At 44.2% G+C, this 27,160-nt stretch overlaps 1 protein-coding gene across 3 annotated transcripts in view; it reads left to right on the top strand.

Moving 5' to 3' along the window:
* RB1CC1 (RB1 inducible coiled-coil 1) overlaps positions 1–27,160 on the top strand; it is a 1,537,866-nt gene that overhangs the window by 38,072 nt on the left and 1,472,634 nt on the right. For all 3 annotated transcript variants that reach the window (XM_069621043.1, XM_069621041.1, XM_069621042.1), the window contains exon 2: positions 16,562–16,683. In XM_069621043.1, the coding sequence (XP_069477144.1) occupies positions 16,613–16,683 (71 nt within the window). In that variant the 5' untranslated portion in view covers positions 16,562–16,612. The remainder of the gene's footprint in view (positions 1–16,561; positions 16,684–27,160) is intronic.

Raw genomic sequence — 27,160 nt, 5'->3', positions numbered from 1 at the left:
AGTTTTGTAGGTAGGGCAAATCCCTATTAGCTGTAGGGATAGATAGGTGTTTTCTTTTTAGTTTAATAAACGCCCTTGAAAATATAATCCTTTTATTCGGATTCCTTCTTCTGGTTTGCCACAATGCACACAAAGGAGAGCCTTTGTGGCCTTCTTGCAAGGAGCCCACCAGGGTGCATGAAGAAGGGGAGACCTCCCCTCCTGGAAAGAAAGAAGTATAGCTAACAAAGGACACACCATCTTGGACAAGAAGTGGGGTCATTTTAGTGTATGGTACCCTTTAGTGCATTATTTTGGCTGCTGCAGCAGCTCGGGACAATGAATCCAAAAAATAGTTAAAGTAACGACTGTTACCAGCCTGTTCAGATGATGCCTGAAAAGTAGCAAAAATGCTACTTCGAGACCAAAGATAAAAGGATACAAAGTGTCCTCACAACACTCCATTGAAGATGGCTTGTGCTGCAAACAGTAAAACATCAAGGGGTCCATTACGAGTTGGGCTGTGCAGGAGATATATATATATATATATATATATATATATATATATATATATATATATATATATATATATATATATATATATATATATATATATATGAAAAAAGAAAACAAGAGGAAAACTGCCATCAAAGATGAAACAGTTTAGCCCGCACTCCAGGCCATGGGACAAAAAACCAGGGAGCACCGTTCAATCAAAAAAAGTGAGCCAGAAACTCGTAGTGAAAATAATTCCGAGTTTAATAGTTTACAAAAAATGTTTACATTTTAAAAGCCACCATTGACAGAAACAACAGAGGCAGGACACCAAATGAACAGTCCAGGATGGACATGTTTCGCGCTTTCCACAGCGCTTGTTCACCAATGGGGGGGGGCGGAGTGGTTAGACATGGTATAAATAACAGTGTAAGCCCCTTGATAGTGTCTATGACCCAGTAAAGGTATATGTCTAAAGGTAAGGCTGATGGCAGACATCTTGTAACATGGAGCCACAAATATTAGCAAAGTGCAAAGGCATTATATAGCAGCATTATGGTCACGATAAAGTGCAAGTGTCAAAGATTAAGAAGCAGCAGAATGTTAGCAAAGTGCACAAATATTGTGTAGCAGTTATTAAAATCAGAATAAAGTGCAAATGCATGTCAATGGCTGAGTAAAATTACATCAGTCAAAATTGCAGCAAGGTTATAGCACAATGCAAACATTGAAATACCATGCTAAAACACAATATAAAGATGGATACAAATACACAGCTAATAAAAACATCAAAAGTGCTACAAAAGTGCAAATGTACTTACAACGTGACAAGTGATGTCATCAATGACATTTGTGATGCCATCTGTCATGTCCTGGGTGTTAGTGTTAGCAGAGCACAGTGGTGCGGGCAGTGATGGTCGCTTAGGCTACCATAACTGGCGAATTTCAGGGAGTTTTCGGTTTTACTTTGAACCATAATGGCATGTTTGTAATGTTTTTTTGTTTGTGAATTTTACAGGTTTTTAGTAGGTCAACTTAACCATAACGTCCCTCTTGCAAAGTTTTTTTTTTCTAAAGATGATCGGTTTACAGTAGTGCCACGTAACCATAATGTAAAGCAATTTCTGACTTATTTAAACACCTTGCGGAGAATACCACTTGCCAATATGCTGGTGTACAGCACGGTAGCGTGTCCCAGAATCCGTAAACACTTAACAGTAAGCTGTTTGTGTCGTGGACAATGTGGAAACAGATTATATATTGATATACATATTGCAACATGACCACCAACTCCCCCATATCACTGTTTGATACGTCTTTCATATTTTCAGTTCCCAAATGGCCTTATTGGCTGTCCTACCAAAAAAGAAAGCCATCCGTTAACAAAGTAAATGTTGCGTTAAGAACCACCTTTCACAGTACAGGACATGGACGCAATAAGATATGACAATAATAGTATAGATGGGTTTATAGTCGAGTCGAATGCAATCATTTCAAATTTTTCTTTTTTTCTTTTTTTTTAATGGGGGGTTCCCCTCCCTGCCCCCCGTGTTTTTTTTATTAACTTTTTGTAACTAACTAGACCCAAAAAAAACGATAAAATAAAAAACATATAAATTCGATTTCGACATTAATGCATTCGAAGTTATGCATTCGAAATTATGACTGCACACCGTATAGATGTGCAAAGCATTAGCGTGTGCTACGGAAAAACGGGATTTCTGGTTAAACAAAATCCTTTTTCAAGATAGCCACCATCTAAAGGAAAGGCGGTTGTTCCATATATAGCCCCTCTTCGCTTTCCATGACCGCAAGGAAAAAGCAACAGTATGTACCGTGACGCAGAACCTGTAAATAAACATACAGCGACATATAACGTGGTACTTTACATTTCAAAATGATACATGTGATTCTAAAAGAAAAAGGTAACATTTTAGAATTTGGAAAGTACTTTTATTTAACAAACAACGGTCAGAGATAAATGGACTAATTGCATTTGCAAATAATTTGTAGCAATGACTCCAAGGGCCAACATTGAAAATGTTCATGGAGAGACACATGCAGTTAATTTTGCATACACAAAGTATGCGTTTCTGTTGAAGCACTCTTATTTGTTTGCACAGGTATTTCCAACACGGCGGCATCACTGTTGCTTTACACCACCATAAATTATATTAAGTCGCTCCTTGTGGCTTGTTCAGCGTAGGCACAGAGTGGCCCTGGCCTGTCATCCCATAACATTATAATGGACAGGCACCCGGTCACCAGCAGTTGCATCTGGCGTGGAAAGAAGCCGTCACTCGGCATCTGAAAACTGTGGCACGCACAGTACAGCAAAATATATCTAGGTGGGAAACGTAAGATAAAATCTATGTCAACACCAAACGGTTAGGAAAAATTTCCAAAGCAGACACTTAGATTGTGGAAAATACTACACAAATGTAAGTGACCAAACATGACATTTTAAAGAAGTATTAGAGTTCACCATGGGCACATATAATGACACCCTACAAATGCAGATAAACCGCACTCGCCATAAGGGTTAAAAAAAGGACAACTACACAGTGACATGGTAATTCGGTTATGGAGGCTGCATGAATGGATAAGCAAGAAAAAATGACATGTTGTATTGTTACACAAGAATGTGCAAACTGATACACAAAGCTATGTGGGCAAGCATAACATTTCAAAGAAAAAGAAATAACGTTCACCAACGGTGACTCTAGTCTTAGCTTGCAAACGCGAACAATGTACACTCCGCAAAAATATTATACTTGAGTTACATTGTCACAATTAGTGTATTGAACTTACATCATCTTCACAGCCTCCATTATTATTGGCAAAGTCAGAAAGCAAACTGTTCGCATCAAAGAATATTCGTGAACTGATATTTCATTTCCTTACAAGCGTTTTTAAATTATAACGTTATCAAATAGTATTTTTTTTTCCAAGCTTTGATTCCTTGCATAGCTTTTAAAGTTTCACTTTCGCTCAAGGTCAAAAAACAATAGCCCCTTATGAATTCACTTGAATGCGTGGGCCTACTGAGCTTGCAACCAAAAAAGCAAATCAACTGACCTTCACTCCGAAGGCAAATACATTCTCACTTTGCAACAACATATGAGCATCCTATCATGAGAACCGCTACTCCCATACGGCGCGTAAACCACTGTTCCCATCAAACACTCCAGGTGGCCGCCTCAGATTTCAAAACATAGGACGCCAGTCCGACTTCAATATTAATCTGAAAACATTACAACACAGATGCAGGCATTGCTCGCCGTACATTGAGCACCAACTACCACTTTACCGTATGAATTTGGTGGCAGGAAACCTGCCCACAACCACCATGCATCCAAGACTGCAAGCCCTCCCCACAACCACCTGAGTGATGTGCGGTAGTACGGGTGTATCTATAGGTGTGGTATGCTTCAGTGGTTGTGGCTAGAGGCTAGACTCCTAGCTGTATATCCATAGATATTACAATGTATGTGTGTGTAGTGGCTTATACCTCCAGTACCCAAGACTCTACACACTCCCCACAACCATTTGATCGATAACCAATACTACAGGTGTATTCATTGCGGTGGTAGTGGCAAGGGCATACAGTATTGGAAGTATGGCCTTCGGCCTACGGCCATGCATCCAAGACTCTAGGCCCTGGCCACAACCACCGCAGCATGTCCCACCCATGGCGGCGTACAAATGAATAGCACACCCATAGGAAAAAAATAATTTAATTAGAGCATGTACTCAATTTCAATGTTCGCTAACACCACGCATGTCCTTAGAACAGCACAGACTGGAATGCTACCCTTATGAGACCCCTAATTTTCTGTACTTATAAACATCCCAAACAAGGCGGGCATAGGAAATACATCATTAACACCTACCGCCTGAACAAATACAGTTTTTCACCCATCTCTTACTGTCTGAACCTCCCTAAGCACTCTGACACAGCAAAATAGTTTTCGAAATAGCATGTTTCTGCTGGTGGCCGCTGCGCTGTTGGCGGATCCAAGATGTCGGGCGCATCCAAACAATCTGATGCAGAACACGCTCACTGCAGCCAATCGGCAGAGACGTCGCGTGTCCGCGGTCATGACGCCAGCCCCTTAGCCAATCGCTATCTTTCCGCGGAGCGAACAGGGAAGTGTGTCCGCGGAGCGGACATAGATATCACTAATTATTTTGCTTTATGTTTTTGTCATTTTAAAAAAAAACACTGGATGGATTTACACTAAATTAACAAAAGCACGCTTTCGGGACCAAGCCGCCGCTCCTGCCTCAAATTTGGTAAAAATCCGCCCAGCGGTTTGGGCTGTAGGCGTGTGCACATTTTTTCCCCATTATGTCTATGGGGGGAAAAAAAGACGTTTTGGGCCCCCCCCCCCACTAATTATTTTGCTTTATGTTTTGGTCATTTTAAAAAAAAAACACTGGTTGGATTTACACTAAATTAACAAAAGCACACTTTCGGGACCAAGCCGCCGCTCCTGCCTCAAATTTGGTAAAAATCCGCCCAGCGGTTTGGGCTGTAGGCGTGTGCACATTTTTTCCCCATTATGTCTATGGGGGGAAAAAAAGACGTTTTGGGCCCCCCCCCTCCCGGACCGAACCTCACCAAACTTTGCAAAAAAGATTCAGTGGCCCATATACTTTTTTTGCAAGGTTTGGTAAGGATTCGTCCAGGGGGAACAGAGTTATAGGCCGCCCAAAAGTGCTCTTCCTATGGAAACAGCAACTTAACCATAACTACTGTGGCCATGTAATATATACTTTGTTAAAGGGACGCTATGGTTAAGTTGCACTAATAAAAACCTATGAAATTCATTGGAAAACATTGTTAAAGGGACGTTATGGTTACAAGTAAAACCAAAAAACCTCAGAAATTTGCCAGTTATGGTAAGCTAAGCAACCATAACGCGCCACCACCGTGCACTGCTAAGACTAACACCCAGGACATCAAAGATGACATCACAAATGTCATTGATGACATCACTGATGACATCACATATCTGGCCTACTTGTTTTTGTTCACTGACATATTTAGGCCCGGTGGTTTTGTTCACTGACAGTCAGAATATTAAAATGTAAAGGTGATATATATCTAGACGTTAACCTTAGGGGTTAGTCTCTGCTAATGGTGCACATACATGGGGAAATAAGCAGGCCTCAAACACACAATTCATTTGTATACATGAAGATAAACTTTAATGTTATTAATATTTTCTGATGATGCCGTTTCTTTCTTCCTTACTTTAGTTTCCCAGTATGTGCCTCTGATTTTTATGCATTGTGGTTCTTCCGATGTACTAGCACAAGTGTAGTAAGTCTTGAATTGTTAGCTAGTTATTACATGTTTAACATTACTCATAACTTGCATAAGGCAGCATTCATTATTGTACTTTCCAAAATTACAAGATTATAAATATTGTACTTCTATGGTGCATGCTGCAGCCATTACCTATGTTTATATATGATTAGGTTCCTGTATTAACAACACCACTCCAATATAATGTTGTTTAGATGAGTACATTCTTTAACACATTAAGTAGTTCATGATAGGTCTCCCGATCACCCCTGACATCTTGTTCCCAACATTATAAACACAATCGCTTGTAGGGACTTTTCATCAAAATAAATTTCACTTGTGATGTCATCAGTGATGTCATGTCATCTTTGATGTCCTGGGTAGTCTTAGCAGTGCACAGTGGTGGCATGAGTTATGGTTGCTTAGCTCACCATAATTGGCAAATTTCAGAGGTTTTTTGGTTTTACTTGTAACCTTAATGTCCCTTTTTACCAACGTTTTTTCATTGAATTCATTGGTTTTTATTAGTGCAACTTAACCATATGTCCCTTTTTTTAACAAAGTTTTTTTCAGTGAATTTCATAGGTTTTTACCAGTGCATGCTATTTTCCTACAACTTACTAATATCATACTTACCCAATATAGCAACATGTGTGTGCAATTTACAAAGTTTCACCTTAAAACTGTGCCATTTCCCACCTTCTAGCATCATTTTTAACACTTCTGTACACTTTTTGCAACTGATTTTGCGTCCGTAGACGTCCACGAACATCTGAGATCATCGTGGACATTCCGGACAGTGGCACGTGACCATACTCTGGCGTGCGGCATGATGACGTGTCCGAGAACGCGTCTGCACTTCGCAATCAGATCTGTGCTTCGCAGACAGTTTGAACAGCATTTTCTATTGATCTAGGAACTTTCAACTTCAACATTTCCCTTGCACAGCTCCTACTCCTATTCTTAGTCATTGGGCCTCATTACAAATCAGGCGGTCCGGAAATAATGGTGGCGGTAAACCTGCTGCCACCGTTGTTTCCGGACCGCCTGATCCCGACTCCTGCAGGCGGGAGGTGATGTTCCCGCGGGTTTAACACCGCCCGTCTGCAGGCGGACGAGGAAACACCGGAAGCATCACGAGATGCTGCCGGTGTTTCCATGAACCCCATTCCCATTGAGTCCCATAGGACTCAATGGGGATTAACACCATTTCGCCTCCGTGATTCCCGGGAAACCGGGGTTGTAATGCCCCAGTAATTCCGGGAATCACGGAGGCAGAATGGTAATACGAGTCCGGCGGTAACCAGGCGGTTTTACCGCCTCGGTTACTGCCGGACTCGTAATGAGGCCCATTATCTATTAACAATCTAGTACACAGTACATACTTGGAAGAATTTTAGCAAAACTGCTATTTATCTTAAAAATGGCATCACCTATTGCCATCCCTCCTCCCCAAGAGCCACCACCACCAGCTCAAGGACCATGACAACAAAAATAGCTCAGTACTTCCAAAGACAATGAAGAGGACCGAGAAGATGAGGTAGAGGAAGTGCCTACCTCTAGCACCCAGAGAGAATCATGGGTGTGGCAGTTCTTTAACACTGCTGGGAATGTACCAAAGGCTAAAGCTGCCAAAGTGAAATGCACTGCAGTATCCCCCGACAGTACTCCTACGGGACCACCTCCATGTGCTGCCACGCCAAATCCAATGACCGCAATGCTCTCAGAAAGGTTGTTCCTTTATTAGCAAGTAGGAGGCTATCTTCCTCAACCAATACTGTAACCACACCGCCTACTTCTGTGGGACACAAAAGCCCACCAGTTATCTTGCAAGCAATCAAAGATGTTGTTGATCCATATTTTCTTAGGACAACAGTCCTCTCTATATACTACAAGACATCATTCTGCAGTGGGAAGCAATTTTGAAGTGGTCATCAAGAAGCATGAGAAACGCTGCCCTCTACCTTAGAAGTAACACGTGTAACTTCTTCCCCTGTCCACCTATATTAGTGCTTGGTGTCTCTTCCCTCTTTCCCTCCCCAGCATTCATTCTAAGCTCTCCTACCAAAAAAATAAATACATCAAAAAACAACAAAAGAAATGTTCCTTTAGGAACCAATTTTCACAGTTAAAAAAATAGAACTGAAAAAAAACTTAAGACTCCATCTACTTTACATTTCTCAGTAAAGTACATAGACTCAATAAGATTTTCCAACAATTCCATTAGCATGTTACGTTATGCTAAAGGGAATATTGTGGCGTTCATCCCCCGTTCCAGGGACTGCAACAGTGGATACCAGCTCGGCAGCCCAAGTATCGGCCCAAGTGAAGCGAGGGTGGATAACGAGGTCTCCGGACCATTATCCCCCCCATTGCAGCCCCAGCAATGGGGGATGAAGGCCATTAGCACCCCTGGGTCCCAAAGCGGAAACCCGGGGTGCTAAAAGAAAATGGATTTTTTTTCCTACACCCTTTTCCAAGATGCCTACCATGGAAAGGGAACGTGGGGTTCCATACAGGGCCCCTCTTCGCTTTCCATGGTATCCTGCAGAAGGCGAAGAAGAGAGAACCCTATGACCATATTACCACAAGCCAATTTTTCTTCCCTTTCAAAGCTATCCCACTTTCGAATAACTTTACCACAAAGCCAATCCCAGGTGGACATGGTCACTTTAACCCCATGTGTTGTCCCTCATGGTCATGGCCAGTAGCCAGATTGTCCGGAGCATGACCTTATTCCATGACCCAGACAATGTGACCGCTGCCCATGGCCACAGGCTAGACCTCAGTCACCAAAGTTATAGCACTATTTTTTTGTACCTACATTATGACACTTGTCAAAAAATAAAGCACTTGCAAAACCATGCTTTAAGGTCCTTGCCAATGCTCCTTACACACGTTTTCTGGAAATCCACCCATGGTTTATTTTTTCAAAAGTGTCAAATGTATGCACTTACAATAGTCATAATTTAGCCCCCACTTGACAAAATCCATTCAGACTTTACAAAAACATTTATATCTAGATCTATAATCTTTTTGCATACCTTTGTGTATATTCGGCAGATGGCACCACATTTATAAGCCTTTACAATATTTTGGGACACCCCCCTGTAATTTTGCCCCCTCGTGAGAAAATCCCACCAAGCTTTGCAAACTCATTAGGAGAGATTATTTGATATGTTTGACAAGCGCAATGTTGTGTTGTATGTTTTTACTGCAATGTCTGCAGACACCAGCCGTTGTCCGCAAATCCAAGATTGCGGGTGTTTCCAAAAATCGGACGCACGTCATGCTTTTCACCATCCAATCGGTGGGCGCGTCCGATGCCCTCTGACACCTTGGCACCTTGTAAGCCAATCAAAGCCCAAACCGCGGACCGAACAGAGAAATGAGTCTGATGACCGAACCCAGATATCACCCAAAAATCTTTTGACCTACTTTTTGGTTGTTTAAAAAAAACTGCTGGACGGATTTCCACCAAATTTACAAAAGCACGCTTTCGGGACCAGGCCGCCGCTCCTGCCGCAAATTTCCGTCCAGAGGTTTGGGCTGTAGGCAGGAGCAAAGTTTTTCTCCATTCAGTCTATGGAAAAAAATATATTTGGGACTCCCCCCCCCCCCCCCCCCCTATAACATAACCCCAGCTTGACGAAACCTCACCAAACTTTGCAAAGCAATTCAGAGCGGGTCATATACTTTTTTGCAAAGTTTGGTGAAGATTCGTCCAGGGGGAGCGAAGTTATAAGCCGCCCAAAAAGAGGTCTTCCTATTGATTTAGCAATTTAACCATAACTACACCGGCACTACGACGGGCCGTGTAATATATGTGTATATACTGCTATATACCGCTGCATTACCATACGGGCCAACTATTTTCCTCTGAATTACTGCCGAAAATGCCCATGGAGTCCTATGGACTAAAATAAAAATAAATGGGGACTTACACCGCCACCACCACTTGTAAATCAGCAGTAACAATAATTGTGTTGGATGGTATTCAGGTGGATTTACCGCCAGAATGCTGCTCAACTCGTAATGAGCCCCCCTCCACCAGCCCAAGGTCCTAAAAGGGAGATGATCACTCCTGTACTGATGGGTCCAAGGACTCGCCAGTGAACCCAAAACAACATTGCAAAAAGGGTCCTATGGGTCACTGACAGCACACCACAAAAGGCTGGGGCTGTTGCTATAGGAAAGCATGGGGCCAAAACTAAGGGCAGAGGTCTCCCTTATAAGAAGGGCCCAGTGATCCCAGGACAAAGGTAAATGTAAGCGGTGAGTGAGATAAAAGTCTCACTCCACTTCAAAGTCAACGAAAAAATCCCAAGGAGTACAGCAGTAGTGCTGGGCGTCTCGGGACAGAGAGTTAGATTTAAAACTCCCTAAAAGTGGGCTACCACTTACTTGGCCATATTGCCCCCCATTAATGGCCCACATCTCCTTGCCTGGGGTGTTCAGTACCTAAGGATGGCTGGAATCTGCCTGTTAGGAAGTGTCTGACAGCGAGACGCAGCGATGGTCTGCTTCGGGGATGATGGCCCGACATTCAGAATGGTGGAATCGGGAGAAGGGCATCCGAGACGCCTCTTAACAAAGTGGTCTGTCTCATACTTCATTCCGGACTCCGTGTTAGGCAAAGTTTGAATACAGTACCCTTTGGGACCACTACAGACAACTATGACTACAGGTGTAAGCAAAACCAACCTTTGGTATAAGTCTGTACCACACCGTTTTTGGTAGCGGGGCTGAGTAGCCAGGCTTATCTCAAGAGGGAATGTGAGCTTTAATGAGGTTACACAGAGGTCTACAATCGCAGGTGTTCAAATAAACTCTTACTCAAGGTTTCTTGATTACAAATACTTATTAATTTATTAACCATTCAATTATAACACATTCACTAGAAGAAGGCAATTATATCATACACACAAATAAACTTCAATACCAATTTAAAAATACTTTTCAAGAGGTGTAAAAGGTAAAGATTATTAGAACATGAAAGGTTCCAATATTCTTTAGACAGTGCAACTATTCAGAGTTCACAAGGAGAGTCGATTCAATTTGATAGGCTAGGCCAAAGTCAATGGGCTTAAGTCTTGGATAGGATCAAGCAGTTCTGGTAAACGGAAGAGTCTCTGAAAAAGTTCTTAGGGATAGTTTAGAATCATATGTTGGGTCACAAGCTGATTATGCATGTGAGTTGGGAAAGTTTCAAGCACTTTCACTGCGGGAGGTAAGTACTCTCAGTCTGATTTTACAGTACCTTACAAATTAAGAAACAGAGGCAGCTGAGGACTTCTGTTTCTGGCAGTTCCTGCAGATCTCACTGTTCCTGGACCTCAGTCGTGGGGACAAGAGCGAGGACGTCAGAGGTGGGGGGGTTCCTGCACTGCACTGGGACTGGTCAAAAAGCTAGCAACTGGCAAGTCTTCGATTCCGGTAGCTGTAAGTCAAGGGCACAAATTGGTGTCCCTCTCCCTGGTTATTCAGTTTCCTGCAGCATACTGAGGAAAATACAACCAGCTACAAGATAAGGTGTCCAGGTGGCTTATGGTCGAGTTGAATGGTCCTACCAACTCAAAGGGAGAAGTCGTCCTTGTGGGGGCTTCTCTGTCGAGATGAACTTGGCAATTCGGACCTGCAGCAGGGCTTCACCGGGCAAACCAACGGTCCAGGAGTTGCAGCAGCCGTCCTCTTCAAGCTTGTCTTCGGTTCTTTCGTTCCAGTGGTCGACTCTGCCTTCCAAGCCAAGAGACTTGCCTTTTATTCGGTTCTCTCCCATTCATTCCAGCCTAGCTGTCGCTCACCCAGCAGGGTGGCTGTCCTTGCCAGACAGTCAGCCGGCCAATCACCACAGAGTGCATTTGGGTCTCCTAGGAGATTAAGCACAGGGAGTTTCGGGCACCTCCCTCACTTCCTGCCCACCCCAGACACTCGGGCGCCAGAGGTGGTCTTCACTCCTGAAGCCTGCCAAAGGCGATGGAAGAAAGGGACCAAACCTGGTTTGACGCGCAGCGACAAACTCTAGAAGGACCTTTCCAAAATGAAATGGTGAAGAAAGATCAGAGAAGGTATTTAAACCTTGGGAAAGCCAAAAAGGATTCCCTGTGCCACTGTGTGCTGTGTAACACAAATGAAAAGATGATGTCTATGAAGTTGTCTAAAACTCCATAACCAAAGAAAACACAAGAGTAAAACACATATCAAAATACATGAGAGAGTGGGGAAAAAGGGCTCACACTCTCTCCAGTTAAAAAAAATAAAGTCCTCACAATTCAGCAAAGTTGCTGGGGGTCTCTAAGGTGAAGGGAATTAGCAAATGTTTGAGAATTCTCCCTAACACTCAGTAATTACCCACAGGGGACTTCTCCAATGGGTAAAGTCTTAGACCGCATTTCCTTCATGGGGACCCTGGCGCCCAGGAGCAGGGCACATCGCACGGTCAAGGTGTCGCAGCCTGGGAGCAAATCCGAAAGGGGAAGCAGCAGCACCAATACGGCAGGCCCAGACAATACAAATGGGTAGTTCACCATACGACTCGCCAGCGCAGAACACACATGAGGGCAGCCTGGATTACAGGGGTCACTGAAGAGACAGGCATGTGTCTCGGAGAGGCAACAAGGCGGACAACAATCCCGTTGGAAAGGTGTTGGGGCGGAGTACAGAGGTGTTTAGTCCAGAGAAAGAGATGCATGCCGATTGGCGGTATAGGCAGGAAATAAGCATAAAAGCGGATGGAAATGTTACATTTTGTCTCTTGCCGAACTGCAGGAAGAGCACACTCTTGAGGAACTTGAATACTGTTCAGCCTATTAGGCTGAAACCGAGAAGAGCTGGAAGAAGGGCCCTGAGACTATTTTCATTATTTTTGCTGAAGACCAGCAGGTTGCTCACTTGAGTTCTTTTTCTTAATTAATGAAATCGAGTGGTTACTGCACTACATGTGGTGTCTGGCCCTCTATCGCCCACAATGCATTGCCAAAGCTTTCGGAGCAGAGTGTTTATAGGACCCCACAAAAAACCGTGGACCACAATACCAGTCATTTAGAAAAATGTCCTGTGAGAAAATCCTTATGATTGACTGTTTCAACTAGCCTATCTGGTGGCCTTTGCTAAAATAGTCGCCCCTTCGAATGCAGTTGGCAAACCAGGATCCTAAACGGCCCTGTGGTTTTGTGATCCAAGAACTTCTAAACTATTTTTGCCACGTTTGGGTGCATTTTAAAAAAAGAAAAAAAAAGAAAGGAAAAACACTGTACTGGTTAAGCAAAAACACTTTTTGGAGCAGACACCTGCTTAAACTGAAAGGTGGGTTCAAATGCAGCTAGTAGCTTTTACTGCTTGCAGGCAGGGATCAAAACTGCTGCTACTGCTTTTAGCCCAGAAGTCCCTGGTTATTTCATCTCATCAAATTATTTTTGATCCCTGTGTCTGTCTGTGAGAATGTTTCCTATGAGAATTTACATGGGGAAACTCATGCTTTAGCACCCCCACCCAGTGGCCTTGCCACCCCTGATATGGAATTTCAGAAACCTTTTTCAAAACAAATTGTGTGTGGACTGTAGATCACATTTGATACGGTTTGTGAAGCTCTATCAAATGACTGAAAGGTTTATGTACATCTGAAAAAATGCTCTTCCTATGGGGGGGCAAATCTTTGAGATATCCTTTATCACTCCACTCCTTCCCAACCACTGCTGCTCCCCCCCCCATGCCCAGACTCCCCACTCCAAGGCAAATTTGGTTTCTAAAATCCATTTTTACTTGGCTTGTGCGGTTACATCCAGCGGGAGAAAAAAAACCTATAGGAGGTATCTGCCTTCAATTTCTGATAAAGTGCAAAACATGCTATCCCCTATAGGCCGCTTCACTAGAATACTTCATGCCGAACCTTTGCAAGAAGCTGCCATCTGCCCATGAATGTGTATGTTTTTTTACTTGTTTGGGGCAAATCTGTCCAGGGCCCCTAAGAAAGTAGCTAATATCGCAATCGAGCTGCCCCTTTCCACAGACCGAACTTGGCACTTTCCAGGGTCTGGATTTGCCACTTTCAATCCACAGGGCTGGCCAGGTCTGCGGATATTAGTAATGGTCAACTAGAATGGCTATTCCAATGACAGGCCCCTGGATGGCCAGTTGGCTCATTGCGTGACTCTTAGTTGGCTCTGAGGTTCCAGTAGCATGCCAAGAGGCTACATCTGATGCTTATGTGCTCGGGCATATCTGCAGTGCATGCCCAGTGATCTAATGGTGGTATGGGGACAAAAGCCATGTTCCGGGTAAGGTGCTCAGTGGGATTAGCCACATTTCATGCTCAGTGGGTACTGCAGGTGTGATAGTTGATATCATTAGACACTAAACATTAATTTACAATCATTGCTTAAGGGACTTTATGGTTGCACTGGAAAACCACACACCCCACAAATTTGCCCTTTGAAGTAACCATAGCTCTGCTACAGCCATGCACTTATCATGACATCACAAATGATTGTTCAATGGACGGGCATCTTCATGCAGTTGCACAATTAGGGAGAAAAAAGTGCAAAGCTTCATTGGGCTATAAATATTATTTTTGACACCAAATTTTCCTTTTCACTGAGCACAAGGTGAGACATAAGTAGTGCACACCGTGACAAAGTTTTTTATTAATATAAAGCCAAACGGATGCATTTCTTAGGTTTCATTATTTTATGCAGTAGCTATACTTCACTTTTATCCTTTTTCATTGAATGCCATGTATGCTGCCTCCTATACTGCTTGGTAATATGCTGTACTTCTCACCTTTTTTATAGCACTTTTAATTTGTGCTTCATATTTGCAGCGTTTATCAACGTGCTTTGAAAATGTCACCAAAAAGTATCACATGTAACCTCTGTTATCATCAGTGACTTACGTTTATAGTCTCAGACATTAGATGATGCTTCAGATTTTAGCTGAACTAACATCTCGCTGGATTGACTGGTCTGGGGACACATTTAGTAGAGACCTGTAGATGGTGGTCAAAAGAGACCAGGTTTAACATCATAACTTGTGCATTTCAAGAGGTTTACATGCCGATTTGACCTAGTATGTCCTTCTTAATATTTCATACTTTTCAATAGCTTAGTTGGCCCACCCTTGCATTGGCTTGTCCTTTTCCTCCACTCACCCCCCCCCGCCACCCATGGTTTACTGTACTTCCATTTAAAGGCTTTAACCTTTTAAAGCATTACATTTGTACCATTGAATCGTGCACCAAGAACACCTATTATAGAACCTTGTGCCCATCCGGCACGCAGTGCTTTGTAAAATATGATCTTGTTCCACAAGGCTGAACACTGCTGCCCATCAATATTGGGGAATGCCAAACTTTTTCGAAATACATGCTTGGCATGTGGAAGATTACAAGTGGGTGTGGTGAGCAAGCTAAACTTGAGCTTTGGCTTTTCTGTGTCAAAGATGAACCTTTATTAGACTACATGATGATGTTGAGTATTTCATAATGTCATTTGTCCACATAAACACTCCAAATGTTGTTGGATTGCCAAGATGCTTGTAAAGCAGCCGAGCTAGCCTTATTTCCATTTCCAAGAATACACAGCCCTTTCTCTCGCTCCAAACTCCCAAGGATGTCTACCACTGTTCAATGTTGATGTTATTCTCCTCCCCCCCCCCCGGCAACTAATCCAGAACAGGATGGCAAGACTTATCCTTGGCCTCAAGCCCAGGGACCGTATCTCCCCAGCCCTGAAATCTCTCCACTGGCTCCCGGTGGCTGCAAGGATCAAGTTCAAGACCATCTGCAACGTCCGCAAGGCAGACAGTAGGCGGGGGCAGATCTATCTCTTCTGCAGGTGCTTTCCTCTAGAACGACCTCCCTGCCCTACTCAGACTTGAGCCAGACCACCTGAAGCTGCGGGAGCAGCTCAAGACCCTCCTTTTCTGCTCTGCCTTCTCTCGATTCCTTGCTAAATTACATGTCTGCTTCTGGCTGCTTGGTACCCTGAGAGTCTCACTAGGTACCAGACTCTTCCGTGACCAGTCTTCCTTGCACTGCCTCCTGGCCTATTGCGCACTTGGGGACTGTAACTGTAGCCCCTACAGCCCTCTGCCTCCATGCACTTCCCAGAGCTGCGCTGCTCTGGCTGCACTTACTCCGAGCTATGCTACAATTTCCCCTCTCCCTCCCCCCCTGCATTTCTCGTCGCACTTGCAGGATCCAAATAACACACGGCCTAGTAGGATCATTTGTCTTGTCTTCCCTCTGTCTTCCCTCCCTTGTCTTGTGGCGCCTAGAAACACTTGTGTACAGGCACGTTATAAATGTCATATCATATCAAATTGTATTTGAAGCAAGTGGTATATAGTGGTCGGGGATCTTCATGCACTGCTTTATTTTCCTTTCTAAAATTGGCCATCGTTTGATGTCACAATCCAGATGGACTAACGGCGTCTTTTCCCTTATGCACATGTTGGGAATCTGACATAACCACACTCCATTGCATTGTTTTCACTTCACATAGTTGGGACCAGCATGCCCATTTTCTTATTGTCTGTCGTTGATCCTTTTGACAAAATATGCAGTACCCTTTTTCAGCTTGGTCAGTGACGAGTATTAGCATGTGTGTCTAGACCATGCTTGCATTTTAGTTAATGCTGATGTCAAAAACATCTCTGGCGATATAGCCTGTATCTCTGTTTGTCAGAGGAACCTACAAGTATGTGAACCCAAACATAACTTTTTTCAAGTTCAGAAACTTATTTCTTTTTAACCTACATCTACATGCCTTTTTGCAGTTTCTAAATGAACACATCAAAGCAGGCAGCGAGGAGCTTGGAGAAGTCATCATGAAGTTATATGTGTTTTTGGTCAACACAGGAACCACCCTTACATTTGACACTGAGCTGGCAGTACAAACGTGAGCATCTTCTTTCATTTTTGGCATCATGTGTTAGAAAATGAAGCATCCAGTTGTTTTATATTATACCTTTTTTTTTTTTTGCTTGTTTTATTGATTTAAAATATAAAACGCTAATCATCTTTTGTTCTGATCTCTCTAGCTGTGTTTAAGAACAGTCCTCTTAACAACTGCCTTAGACGAGTTTGTCTGTCAAGCCATAATATTAGAGTTGCAAAGCTTGAATTGTTTATAGCCTGACATGTTTGACGTTTTGTTAATCTAACACAAATTTAATCATGACTGCTGTGATGTGTAGTACTTAAAAACTAAATGGAAAAAACAGGATGAATATTGTTTCAAGCCCCCTGCAAACCTAATTGTCTCAGGGCACTTTAGTCCTCACTGGCAGGTTATGGATTAGTCTGCACAGTGTGAGGAATAGTGGGATTCAGTCACTTATCCTCAAGGGGGAGTCTTTCCCTGCGAGGATACGGAGATGAGCCTTCTATGCAATACCCTACCAAGGGGCAAGTGGTACCTCACCGGGAGAGCTGCCCCAGTGGGAACAAGGACTCACATTCCAATGAGGAACTCCCTACCCAATCCATCTGTGCACCACTGTTGATAAACCCTACTGGAAGTAAACAGTAAAAGGAAGTGAACATTTGTTATTTTGATATTGAACCCTTAAGTAAACCTGAAGAAACTACTGGGGTAGTACTAAGATGAAGAAAACCACTAGAGTAATACTGAGTGCAAGTAGAACACAGAAGAATGACTTTAACGCTATGCCGGGGAAATCCCAGGGCAGCAACCTTGGAATAACAAAAGCGCGAGAAGCCCAGGAGTTCCAAATACACCGTTGGAGTGGAGATGAAGCAAACTGGGAAGTGCTGCTTCTAATGTTGGAAGGAAGCGGGCATGTGCATGTGCCAGAGTTGCACTCCAGGAGACCCAGGTGGCGAGAGGCTAAAGGACTGAAACAAGGTCACAGGAGGGACCTAATAAGAAGTGGTGGCATGACCGAAGAAATGAGGGAGTGCCTCCAGGATGCCAAGATCAGTTACCTGCCGGCACTGCGGAGGGTGTAAGAGGAGCGAGCGGCTAGCGAACACGCCGTCCTGACAAGACGAGAAACCAGCCCTATCCAAACCGCAGGCCCAGTGACACGATCCTCAAGTAAGAAAGGTAACTGGGAGAGCGGGAGACTCAGGGAGGGCACTGAAAATAACAAGTGGAATACTTCTACTCGCCCCAGTGAGGTACAAGGGTGGAAGAAGAGTGAGCATCATCACTAGACTACTCTTACTCGTCCCACGAGGCACACATTTTGAAGAAAAGTGGAAATCAATACTGGGATACTCACAATCATCCCAGTGACTTACAGGGCTTAGAGAATAGTGAGAATTGTAATTGGAACAGTGCTGGTTGTCCTAGACCAGATAAGGATTTGACATTGAATCTAGATGGACTGTCAGGTTTGTGTAACAAGATGCCACAAGAGAGGAGCTGGAACCAAAGGAATAAGATAGTATTAACAGTCTAAACGTCATGATTTGATAAAGGTGATAACCAAGAACTACCTACAACTCTGTTACTTACGGAAAGTGCTGAGAAAGCAGTTTACAGGAGAAGGGAGTCATTCTCCTGTACCTCCAGTAGTTCTGATAGTGGTAGGGTCGGGTTACATTCGTTTTTGGACAATAGACAGACTTTGTTGAGGACTCATCCATGACTGTTGAGCACCCTATTTAGTTTTGGTTAGGTAGGGAAACCTCATATCTTAGGGAAAGTCGGCATGTTTCAGTTTCTTTAAAAAGAATTCAATATAGAAATTCCAAATTGGTCTACTTCTTTTGACCCACCACAACAGTTTAAGCAACCTTTTATTTGTCTTAGATTAAAGACTAGTGCAGCACTGCTATTATCATCTGTGGGTTTAGCACATGACATATTACATAACAATTGAACAAGGTTACCACATACGAAATCGCATGATCCCTTTGAGGCCATTATAGCATACTAGACAAAAATAAAACTATGCTGCGCAGTAGCCAGTAATCTATCCCATGAACTGCAGACATACTCTTGAGGTACGTTCTGATTAAATAGAAATAGATTAAATTCAGCCCGTTTTGTCTTTGGGACGGCAGGTGAAGGTAGTCTGTGCAACCAGCGTCTCCTCTATGTTGTACGATCATGTCCAATCCGACAGCCATTGTTGTTCATCCGGGGCTTTGTTATGAGTTTATTTGCACAACACATATATCTTGGCTAATAGAAAACTATGACTCAAGAATGTATTAATACGTTTAGGGGCTTTGCTGAATTGACTGAATAAACAAGCTCCAGGCAACACCTGAAGATGTGTCCCAGTGACCATTTTCAGAACAGCACACACCTCCCTCTAAAAAGGCTTCAATGCGGGCACCCCCACAACATGTGCAAATAGTTAGCATCTTCCGACTTACACCTGGGGCAGACGCCGTCACAATCTCGTTTGAAGAGGCAAAGTCTAGTTGGGGTATAATGCCATCTGTTTAACACTTTCAATTGTATCAGCCGAAACCTTGAGTTAAGGGAAACCTCCCGCGTCACTTTACACAATTCCCACCACGTGCCATCTGTTATGTCATTGTTCAAGTATCTGGCTTTTTTTTCCCTAAGTGTGGAAGTCCCAGATGAAGTATAATCTAGTCAATGTGCAAAAGTTGATGTTGAAAGTTACTCGCCACACAAAAAGGTCGCTTGCCCCCATCGGTCGAAGAAGGGCAGTGCATTATGCGACCGAATGTGCACCACGCTTCAACAGCTAGTCTGGCACATTCCATTACTTGTATGCATTTTAAATCACAATTTACTAATAAACGGAACAACAATGTGTCTATGGTTAAACAAAGAAAATATTTTCAAACCATTTTTATCTAATGCACAAGAAATATGTGTTCTTGGGAGTGCTGGTATTTAGTATGCTTGCAATGGCTGTAGCAACAGAAGTCTGTACAAAACCGAAGTAGGAGGAGAAATTATTACAATTTGGAACCAGGAAGAGACCTTTATAACAATGCTAGCTTCATCGCCTCACTAAAGTCTTTTGATCCTGGTAAAGTCACCGTTTCTCGTTGGTGCTTCATTCTCCTTATGTACCAAATAGGGAGAGCATAAAAGTCACCACTAAATAATATATAAATAGTTAAACAACGTTTCCAGTGTATATTGCCCAGTGTGAGCTGCTTTTATTGCACGCAGGTGAACCAGGGAATCTGTATGTCAAAACACCGCTTTCTCACCTGACAAATTATGTAATCCTGGGCAAATCACCATCTAGTTTGCTTTTATTTTCGTTGCTAAAAGTGGGATCACCTCCTAGTAGCTTTCCATTTTCAGTTATGTTTAGTTACAAAGTCCCCGCAAGTATATTTTCCATCCCACTGATCAGACACTTGATCAACAATTTTATTTTGTATTGTCATTGTATACTAAGGCAACTTTGATCGAAAGATGCACAATAGTGAGAGAAAACTCTTTTAATAAGGGGTTTTCACTACTTTGTACAATGCGGAGATACACAAATCAAAAAGTAATATTCTGGAAATTATTTCAGTTGTGCTCGTAGCGCACCATATATCTATTTGCATCAATGAGGATTTTGTTCAAATATGATCACGAAGATATAAAGGGTAATTCATAGAATTTCACACAAAAGTGGGGCACGCGGCTGACGCACAGTGTGCGCGTGCGAATGTCTGCGCCAGCCGCGTTCGCTAAAATCGATTTCCACGCACAGCGTATTGATGGATTTTCGCCTCCAAAACCAGCCGTGGCACAGCGACCCTGCAGCAGCACCAGTTACGCCCCCAAGAACACCCCTAGCGCAATGAAAAGCCATCAAAATCCCCAATCCAGCGCAAAGGGCTGCGCTAACCCTGGACCAGTTTACAGGGCTGCCAAACAGCAAACGCCAAGCGGGGAACGTGTATTACTGGGGTTCGTGTGAAGTTTCAAACGCGATAGGGCCTGTGCGAGTGGGGTACGTGTATAACTGGGCTTCGCGGGAAGTTTCACACGCGAAAGGGCCTGTGCGAGTGGGGTATGTGTATTTCGGGGGTTCGCGTGAAGTTTCACATGCGATTTCAGCAGGTTACGTGTATTTCGGGGGTTCGCGTGAAGTTTCACATGCAATTTCAGCAGGGTATGTGTATTTCGGGGGTTCGCGTGAAGTTTCACATGAGATTTCAGCAGGGTACGTGAATTTCGGGGGTTCGCGGTGAGTCCTACACGTGAATTGGCAGTGTGGGTCCTCCCAGGTGTTCCCTCTACACCCCCCACGGGACCTGCAGGCAGTCCATACCACAGGGGACTACCCCCCACCCCTGGTCATGTCCCGCAGGCAGCCCATCCACCATGGGCATGCTCCCCAGCCAAGCCACATGTCAGCTTGCACCCCCAGCAGTCAGGGGCACCTGCCAGCAGGCCCCCACTCATGTCCCCCAGCCCCCCCCACCCCCCCAGCATTGACAGGCACCTGCCAGCAGGCCCCGACACATGTCCCCCAGCACCCCCACCCCCCAGCAGTGCAGGGCACCTGCCAGCAGGCCCCCACTCATGTCCCCAGCCCCCACCCCCACAGCATTGACAGGCACCTGCCAGCAGGCCCCCACTCATGTCCCCCAGCCCCCCCACCCCCCAGCAGTGCAGGGCACCTGCCAGCAGGCCCCCACTCATGTCCCACACATGTCCCCCTGCACCCCCAACCCCCAGCAGTCAGGGGCACCTGCCAACAGGCCCCCACACATGTCCCCCTGTACCCCCACCCCCCCCCAGCAGTCAGGGGCACCTGCCAGCAGGGCCCCATTCATGTCCCCCAGCCCCCGCACCCCCCCAGCATTCACAGGCACCTGCCAGCAGGCCCCCACACATGTCCCCCTGCACCCTCACCCTCCAGCAGTCGGGGGCACCTGCCAGCAGGCCCCCACTCATGTCCCCCAGCCCCCCCACCCCCCAGTATTGACAGGCACCTGCTAGCAGGCCCCGACACATGTACCCCAGCCCCCCCAGCATTGACAGGCACCTGCCAGCAGACCCCCCACACATGTCCCCCCCCCACCCCCCCGACAGGTCATTACACTCCAGACCCATGCCCCTCATGGCCAGGTACAGTATGATCGATGAACAATGCACTGTCATCTCCAGATGCAGAATCAGTGCCAATTCGTGATACAATAAGTGATGATGAGGCAGCAGTCGAACAATGTTGAGGCAACACTGGTCTTCCGATTTTCGTTGCAGTCTCCCCAGGCCCTTTCTCAGCGGTGATGTCTTTGTGACCAGGCACGGCTGTCTTGCTTTCGATGTCCCGATTATCGATTTCTTTCTCACGTAGCAAAGGAAACCGAATTCTTTTCGTGAGTTGCGTGGATCCAATGCTTTCGACCATTCACTTGGATCGCAGTCGGCGTGGCCAGCAACACCTGGATTTTCTTTCAAAATTCTTTACCAAGGTCCAGTCTCCTGATTGCAGACAATGTCCTGCGCCTGGATATCTTGACAGGAAGAGCCTCCTGCACCTGCTGATGAATCAAACGCAAGTTTTGAGTCAACTGTTTACCGTAGTCAATAAGCAATGGATACTCAACATCCTTCAATCCTTTTGGACGTGGCACATTCAAGACATTGGCTGGTCTCCTCATAACGATCTCAAATGGGGAGAGGCCAATCCTTGCCTGCACAGCTGTGCGCATGCACAGCAAAGCTAGTGGAAATGCAGCAGGCCATTTCAAATTGCTCCCTGCGCAAATCTTGGCCAGTTGATTTTTCAAGATACCGTTTTGGTGTTCTACCAAACTGGCACTTATCGGGTGTCTAGCTGAATGGAATTGCTTATCAATTTAGAGGCCTGTCACGATCCATGCCCCTATTCCCCTCAGGTATAACAGCCCCCTGGCAGCAGTGGGGCTAAAGCCCTTCACACTGACCCCAAGGTCCTTAAAACTCCATCAGAAACCTACATGGAGTGAGTCCTGGTGCCTTTGGTGTCAGGCTCATTATTAGGAATAAAGCAATACCAGTTTTGGACCTTAATCCAACATGGAGGCCTATTACACAGCTCAGTTCTTTAGAACCAAGCCATGCAGTCTAGTGTTTTGGGTGTGGCTGGGCCTGGAACTGCTTGGCCTGGAACTGCTTGGCCTGGAACTGCTTGGCCTGGAACTACTTGGCCTGGGCTATTTAAACCACACCCAAACAGCAGAACACGCTTCGCGTTATTCTGCATTCCTGTAGCATAACGCTCACCGTATTCAGCTCCTGCTCATCTGCTTCTCCAGCAGTCCGATCCTGAAGCCCTAGATCTGGATTCCATTAATAACCTGGAAGAACAAGAACAGCATTAGCGAGCAAGAACACTTACCTGTGAAGTAACCGGTCTTGAATCCATCCTGCGCTTCGCTTACCTCGCCCATCTCCGGAGTTCGCCGCAACCTGCAAAGGTAAAGAAACAAGGACAGCATTAATAACAATTCTTACCTGGGCAAGCAGTGAATCCTGGCAGCACCCTGCGCTTCTCTTCCCTCGCCCATCTCTGGGTTTCTCTGCAACCTGCAAGGGAGACGGAACAAGGTCAGCGTTAACAAAGCACATACCTGGGCAAGCAGCGCTTCGATCGCTCTGCACTCCGGAACATTGCTGCAACCTGTACAAAGAATGGAAGAGAACACAGGTTAGCAATTAACACCAATAAACAGCGCAGCGCCCCGCGCATCAATAACTCACTGTGGTATTCGCCATCGGTGCGGCAACTCCGAGACGAGATCGCAACCATCCCTGTGAAAACAAAAAGAGACCTTGTTAGGGAACAGCGTAGTGGAGCAAGACGCAGAGAAGACAGAGAAACTGGAGGGAAAGAAAGAGACAGAATAAAGACGGTAAAGACATTATAACTCACTTGAAAGACAGCAAGCAGAGTCAGAGTCACAACAGGTCTGGACCCGACATAAGGGAACACGGAGCAGTGAAGCAACTAGTCCTCGAAACGCCCGCACCAACCACACGCCCCTACAGAGACGCCGGACGGAGAGTTTAACGCACAAAAACCTAAGATGAGCACTAACACCAAGTGAGGGGATTTGGACCAGAGGGAGGTGGGAGTCCACCCATCACAGAACCAGTATCTTAACCCCATATTCTCCTGTTATAGGCGCTACCCAACGTCTGGCACATAATCAAGCAGAGAGGGGTCCAGGATAGCGCTTAGACCTCCATCCAGTATTGTGTGGCGCCCCCGTGGATACCAGGTGAGCGTAACAGGCCTGCACAGATTTGTAATATCACGGCCGCTATAAAATGCGGTCCATTATCTGACCAGATGACACAGGGTAGTCTGAATCTAGGGGAAGTATTCTTTTAGCATGGATTTTGCTGTGGACATAGCTGTACAATCTATCAGGGGATAGGCCTCCACCCATTTGCTAAATGCACAGACCACTACGAGGACATATTTATAATTTTGGCATCTCCATTTCTATGAAATCAAAATGGATGACTTCGAACGACATATAGGGTGGACCAAAACTTCCTACTGGTGTCACTGTTCCCTTCCCAACAAGTCATGAAATTCTGAACCAATCTTTCAGCAGTTTTCCTAATGTTCGTATTGTACCATACAGAATCAAGGTGCTGAGACATTTTTTCTGAACATATATGTGTTGGACTGTGAGCCATAGTAACCATTGCCTTCACATAGGCATTTGGCAACATCCATCTGTTCTTCTCTTTGTCCACCCAACAACCCTCAGAATCTAATTCTGCTGGACCCTCAGACCATTGTTTTATTTCATCTGGAGTGGCTTCCGCTTGTATCTCTTTAACTTTTTAATTCCGTCCTCTATCATGCAGGACACTCCTTCTGTTGTTTCGACCTACATTTTTGTGTGCAAATTAATGGCAGTTTGTTTCGCGATTCGGTCTGCAAATGCATTTCCCTTTCCTACATCGCACATTATATTTTTGTGCTTCACATTTCATTATTGCTAATCGCTCGGGAATCGAAAGTGCTGACAAGTCTCACTATCAAAGTGTTGTATTTTTGTTCCATGTGACGTCAAGAAACCCCTTTCAGCCCATAATCGACCAAAATTGTGGAACGCTCCAAATGCATATTGACTGTCAGTATATATGTTTACACAGGTTTGCAGAAATTTCACATGCTCTGGTTAACGCTATTATTTCTGCAGCTTGTGCTGAGTTCTATGGGATTTGTTTGCTCTCCAATAGTTTTCAGTGTCGTAATGGCTTAAGCAGCAGTTGATGTGCCATTCGGTAATTTAAAACAAGAACCATCACAAAACAGTTCTCCATCTGGCTCTTTCTGTGGAGTATCAGTTAAATCAATTCCTCCTTTTGTCTCCTGCTCAGTAATCATTAAGCAATCATGTGAGAATTGTTTCTCACCCCCCCTTTTCACTGGGAGGGGGAATTAATTTGGGCGGATTTAAATCGCAACATCTCTTAATTTGAATATGCCGTTCAAATAGGATAATTTCATACCTTGTTAATCTGGCAGATGTGAAGGCTTGCGTCTGTGTTCTATTTAAAAGAATGTCTACTGTTAAAGAGTGTAAAGCATGAAAAAGAAAGGGAGTGTCGCTATGCCGAAATTAGAGAGCTAAAAATGGGGGTCATTTAAATCCTGAATCTCCCCTGAATAGCTCTATATACAAGCAGTAAATGCTGGGTTTAGTTGTTGGAAAAAAAGAGAAAAATATATATAAATACTTTTAATGCAATATACAGTCGTGAGACATTTTTCACATAACAGACATTTTTTAAAAAATATATAATATAATGTGTATCAAGCATTTAGACAAGTGAACAATCAACAAAAAACTAACAAAAAAGCAACAATATACAATACTTTTTCATAATTTTTAAAACATAAAAAGCAAATTTGTACAGGTTGACACACACCGAACTTCGATCTGTTATCTAATCACAGAAGGAAATGCACTAGGGTCAAGAACCGGTGGTGTCAAAAAAGTAACAATTATGTAAACCTGTGAGAAATGGAAAGGCTGAAAAGATATAACCGGAAACCCGGATGAATTGGGCAGCAGGGTGGTAGGGCTTGGATATGTCTGTCTGTCCTACCAGGGTCTCGGGAAAGATTCTGTCCGAGATACACACCCTTTAATTATGCTGCTCTAATCAAGGAATCTATCCTTAATGTTCCCAGTGTGCGAACCTGAAAGAATAATGGGATCTGGACAAAAAATGGCCAGGGGTTATTGTTCAATTATATAGTCTGTTTTCAAAATTTAGCCAAAGAGTGACCTAAAACTATTCCCTTGGTTTGTTTTACTGACAGGGCGGCTGCAGCAATAGCTCGCAAGCAGAATGTCAAAGCACATGCAACATTATCCAACGTGGAAGAGAAATAACCGCATGGTCTATTTCTGCGCCACGTGCTCCCGAGTCAAAACAGCCAAAGCACATACATCATTTTCATGCACAAATAACTTAGAACTCTTGTCGTAATTTGGTGTGCCCAAAACCGGAGCTGAACATAACGCAGCTCTGAGCAGGTCAAATGCTTCTTGACATTCCATGTTCCATGGCAAAGGTAAGGTAACATCCTTCCTTGTGAATGCCACTATCGGTTTCACAATCATTGAGAAATTCGCTATCCGCTGCCTACAATATGGAGCCATGCCAATTAAAGCCCTGTCTTCTTTCTGCGTGTTTGCAATAGGCATATCCGAGAGGCTTTCTATTCTGTCTGGTGTCAATCTTCTTCCCTCCTTCATTAGGAGGTAGACGAGATAGGCCACCTCCTCTCGACAATACTGACATTTTTTCAGTGATGCCTTGTGACCGTGTGCCACCAAATGTGTCAATAGTGTGACAGTTCCTTTTTTTTTTTTACAAATTTCCTGTGAGTCTGTTGCTATAAGCAGGTCATCTATATATTGCAACAATATACATCCTGATGGTAATTCCAGCATATCCAGTTGTTCTTTTAATGCCCTACTATAAATACTTTGACTTTCTGTGTAGCCTTGTGGAATACGTGCAAATGTAAATGAGCGCCCTACTAATGTAAAGGCAAACAAATATCTACTGTCTGGATGTACGGGAATACTGGAGAACGCATTCTTCAAATCAATCGCACTGAAGTGTGATGCCGAAGCAGGAATCATAGTCAATATTGTGGTTACATCGGGGACTAATGGGAATTGGGGATCAACTATTTTGTTAACGGCCTGTAAATCAATTATAAAATGGTAAGGAATATCATTGCCTCCTTTCTTGTAAAGTGGAAGAATCGGGCTATTACAAACACTACCAGAAATGTCTTCAATTACGTTTCCAGCAATCAAATCTGACACAATGCCTTTTCACCTTCACTCGAAATTTTGTATTGCAGAATACGTGGTAATGTAATTCCTTCCTTCAAAACAATTTTTACAGGTTCTACATTCAAACATCCAACATCATTATC

Source organism: Ambystoma mexicanum, chromosome 5q, assembly GCF_040938575.1.
Source record: "Ambystoma mexicanum isolate Mex_15411 chromosome 5q, UKY_AmexF1_1, whole genome shotgun sequence".
NCBI lineage: Eukaryota > Metazoa > Chordata > Amphibia > Caudata > Ambystomatidae > Ambystoma > Ambystoma mexicanum.
The sequence above is the reverse complement of the archived record's forward strand: the minus strand, read 5'-3'. Positions and strand labels throughout refer to the sequence as shown.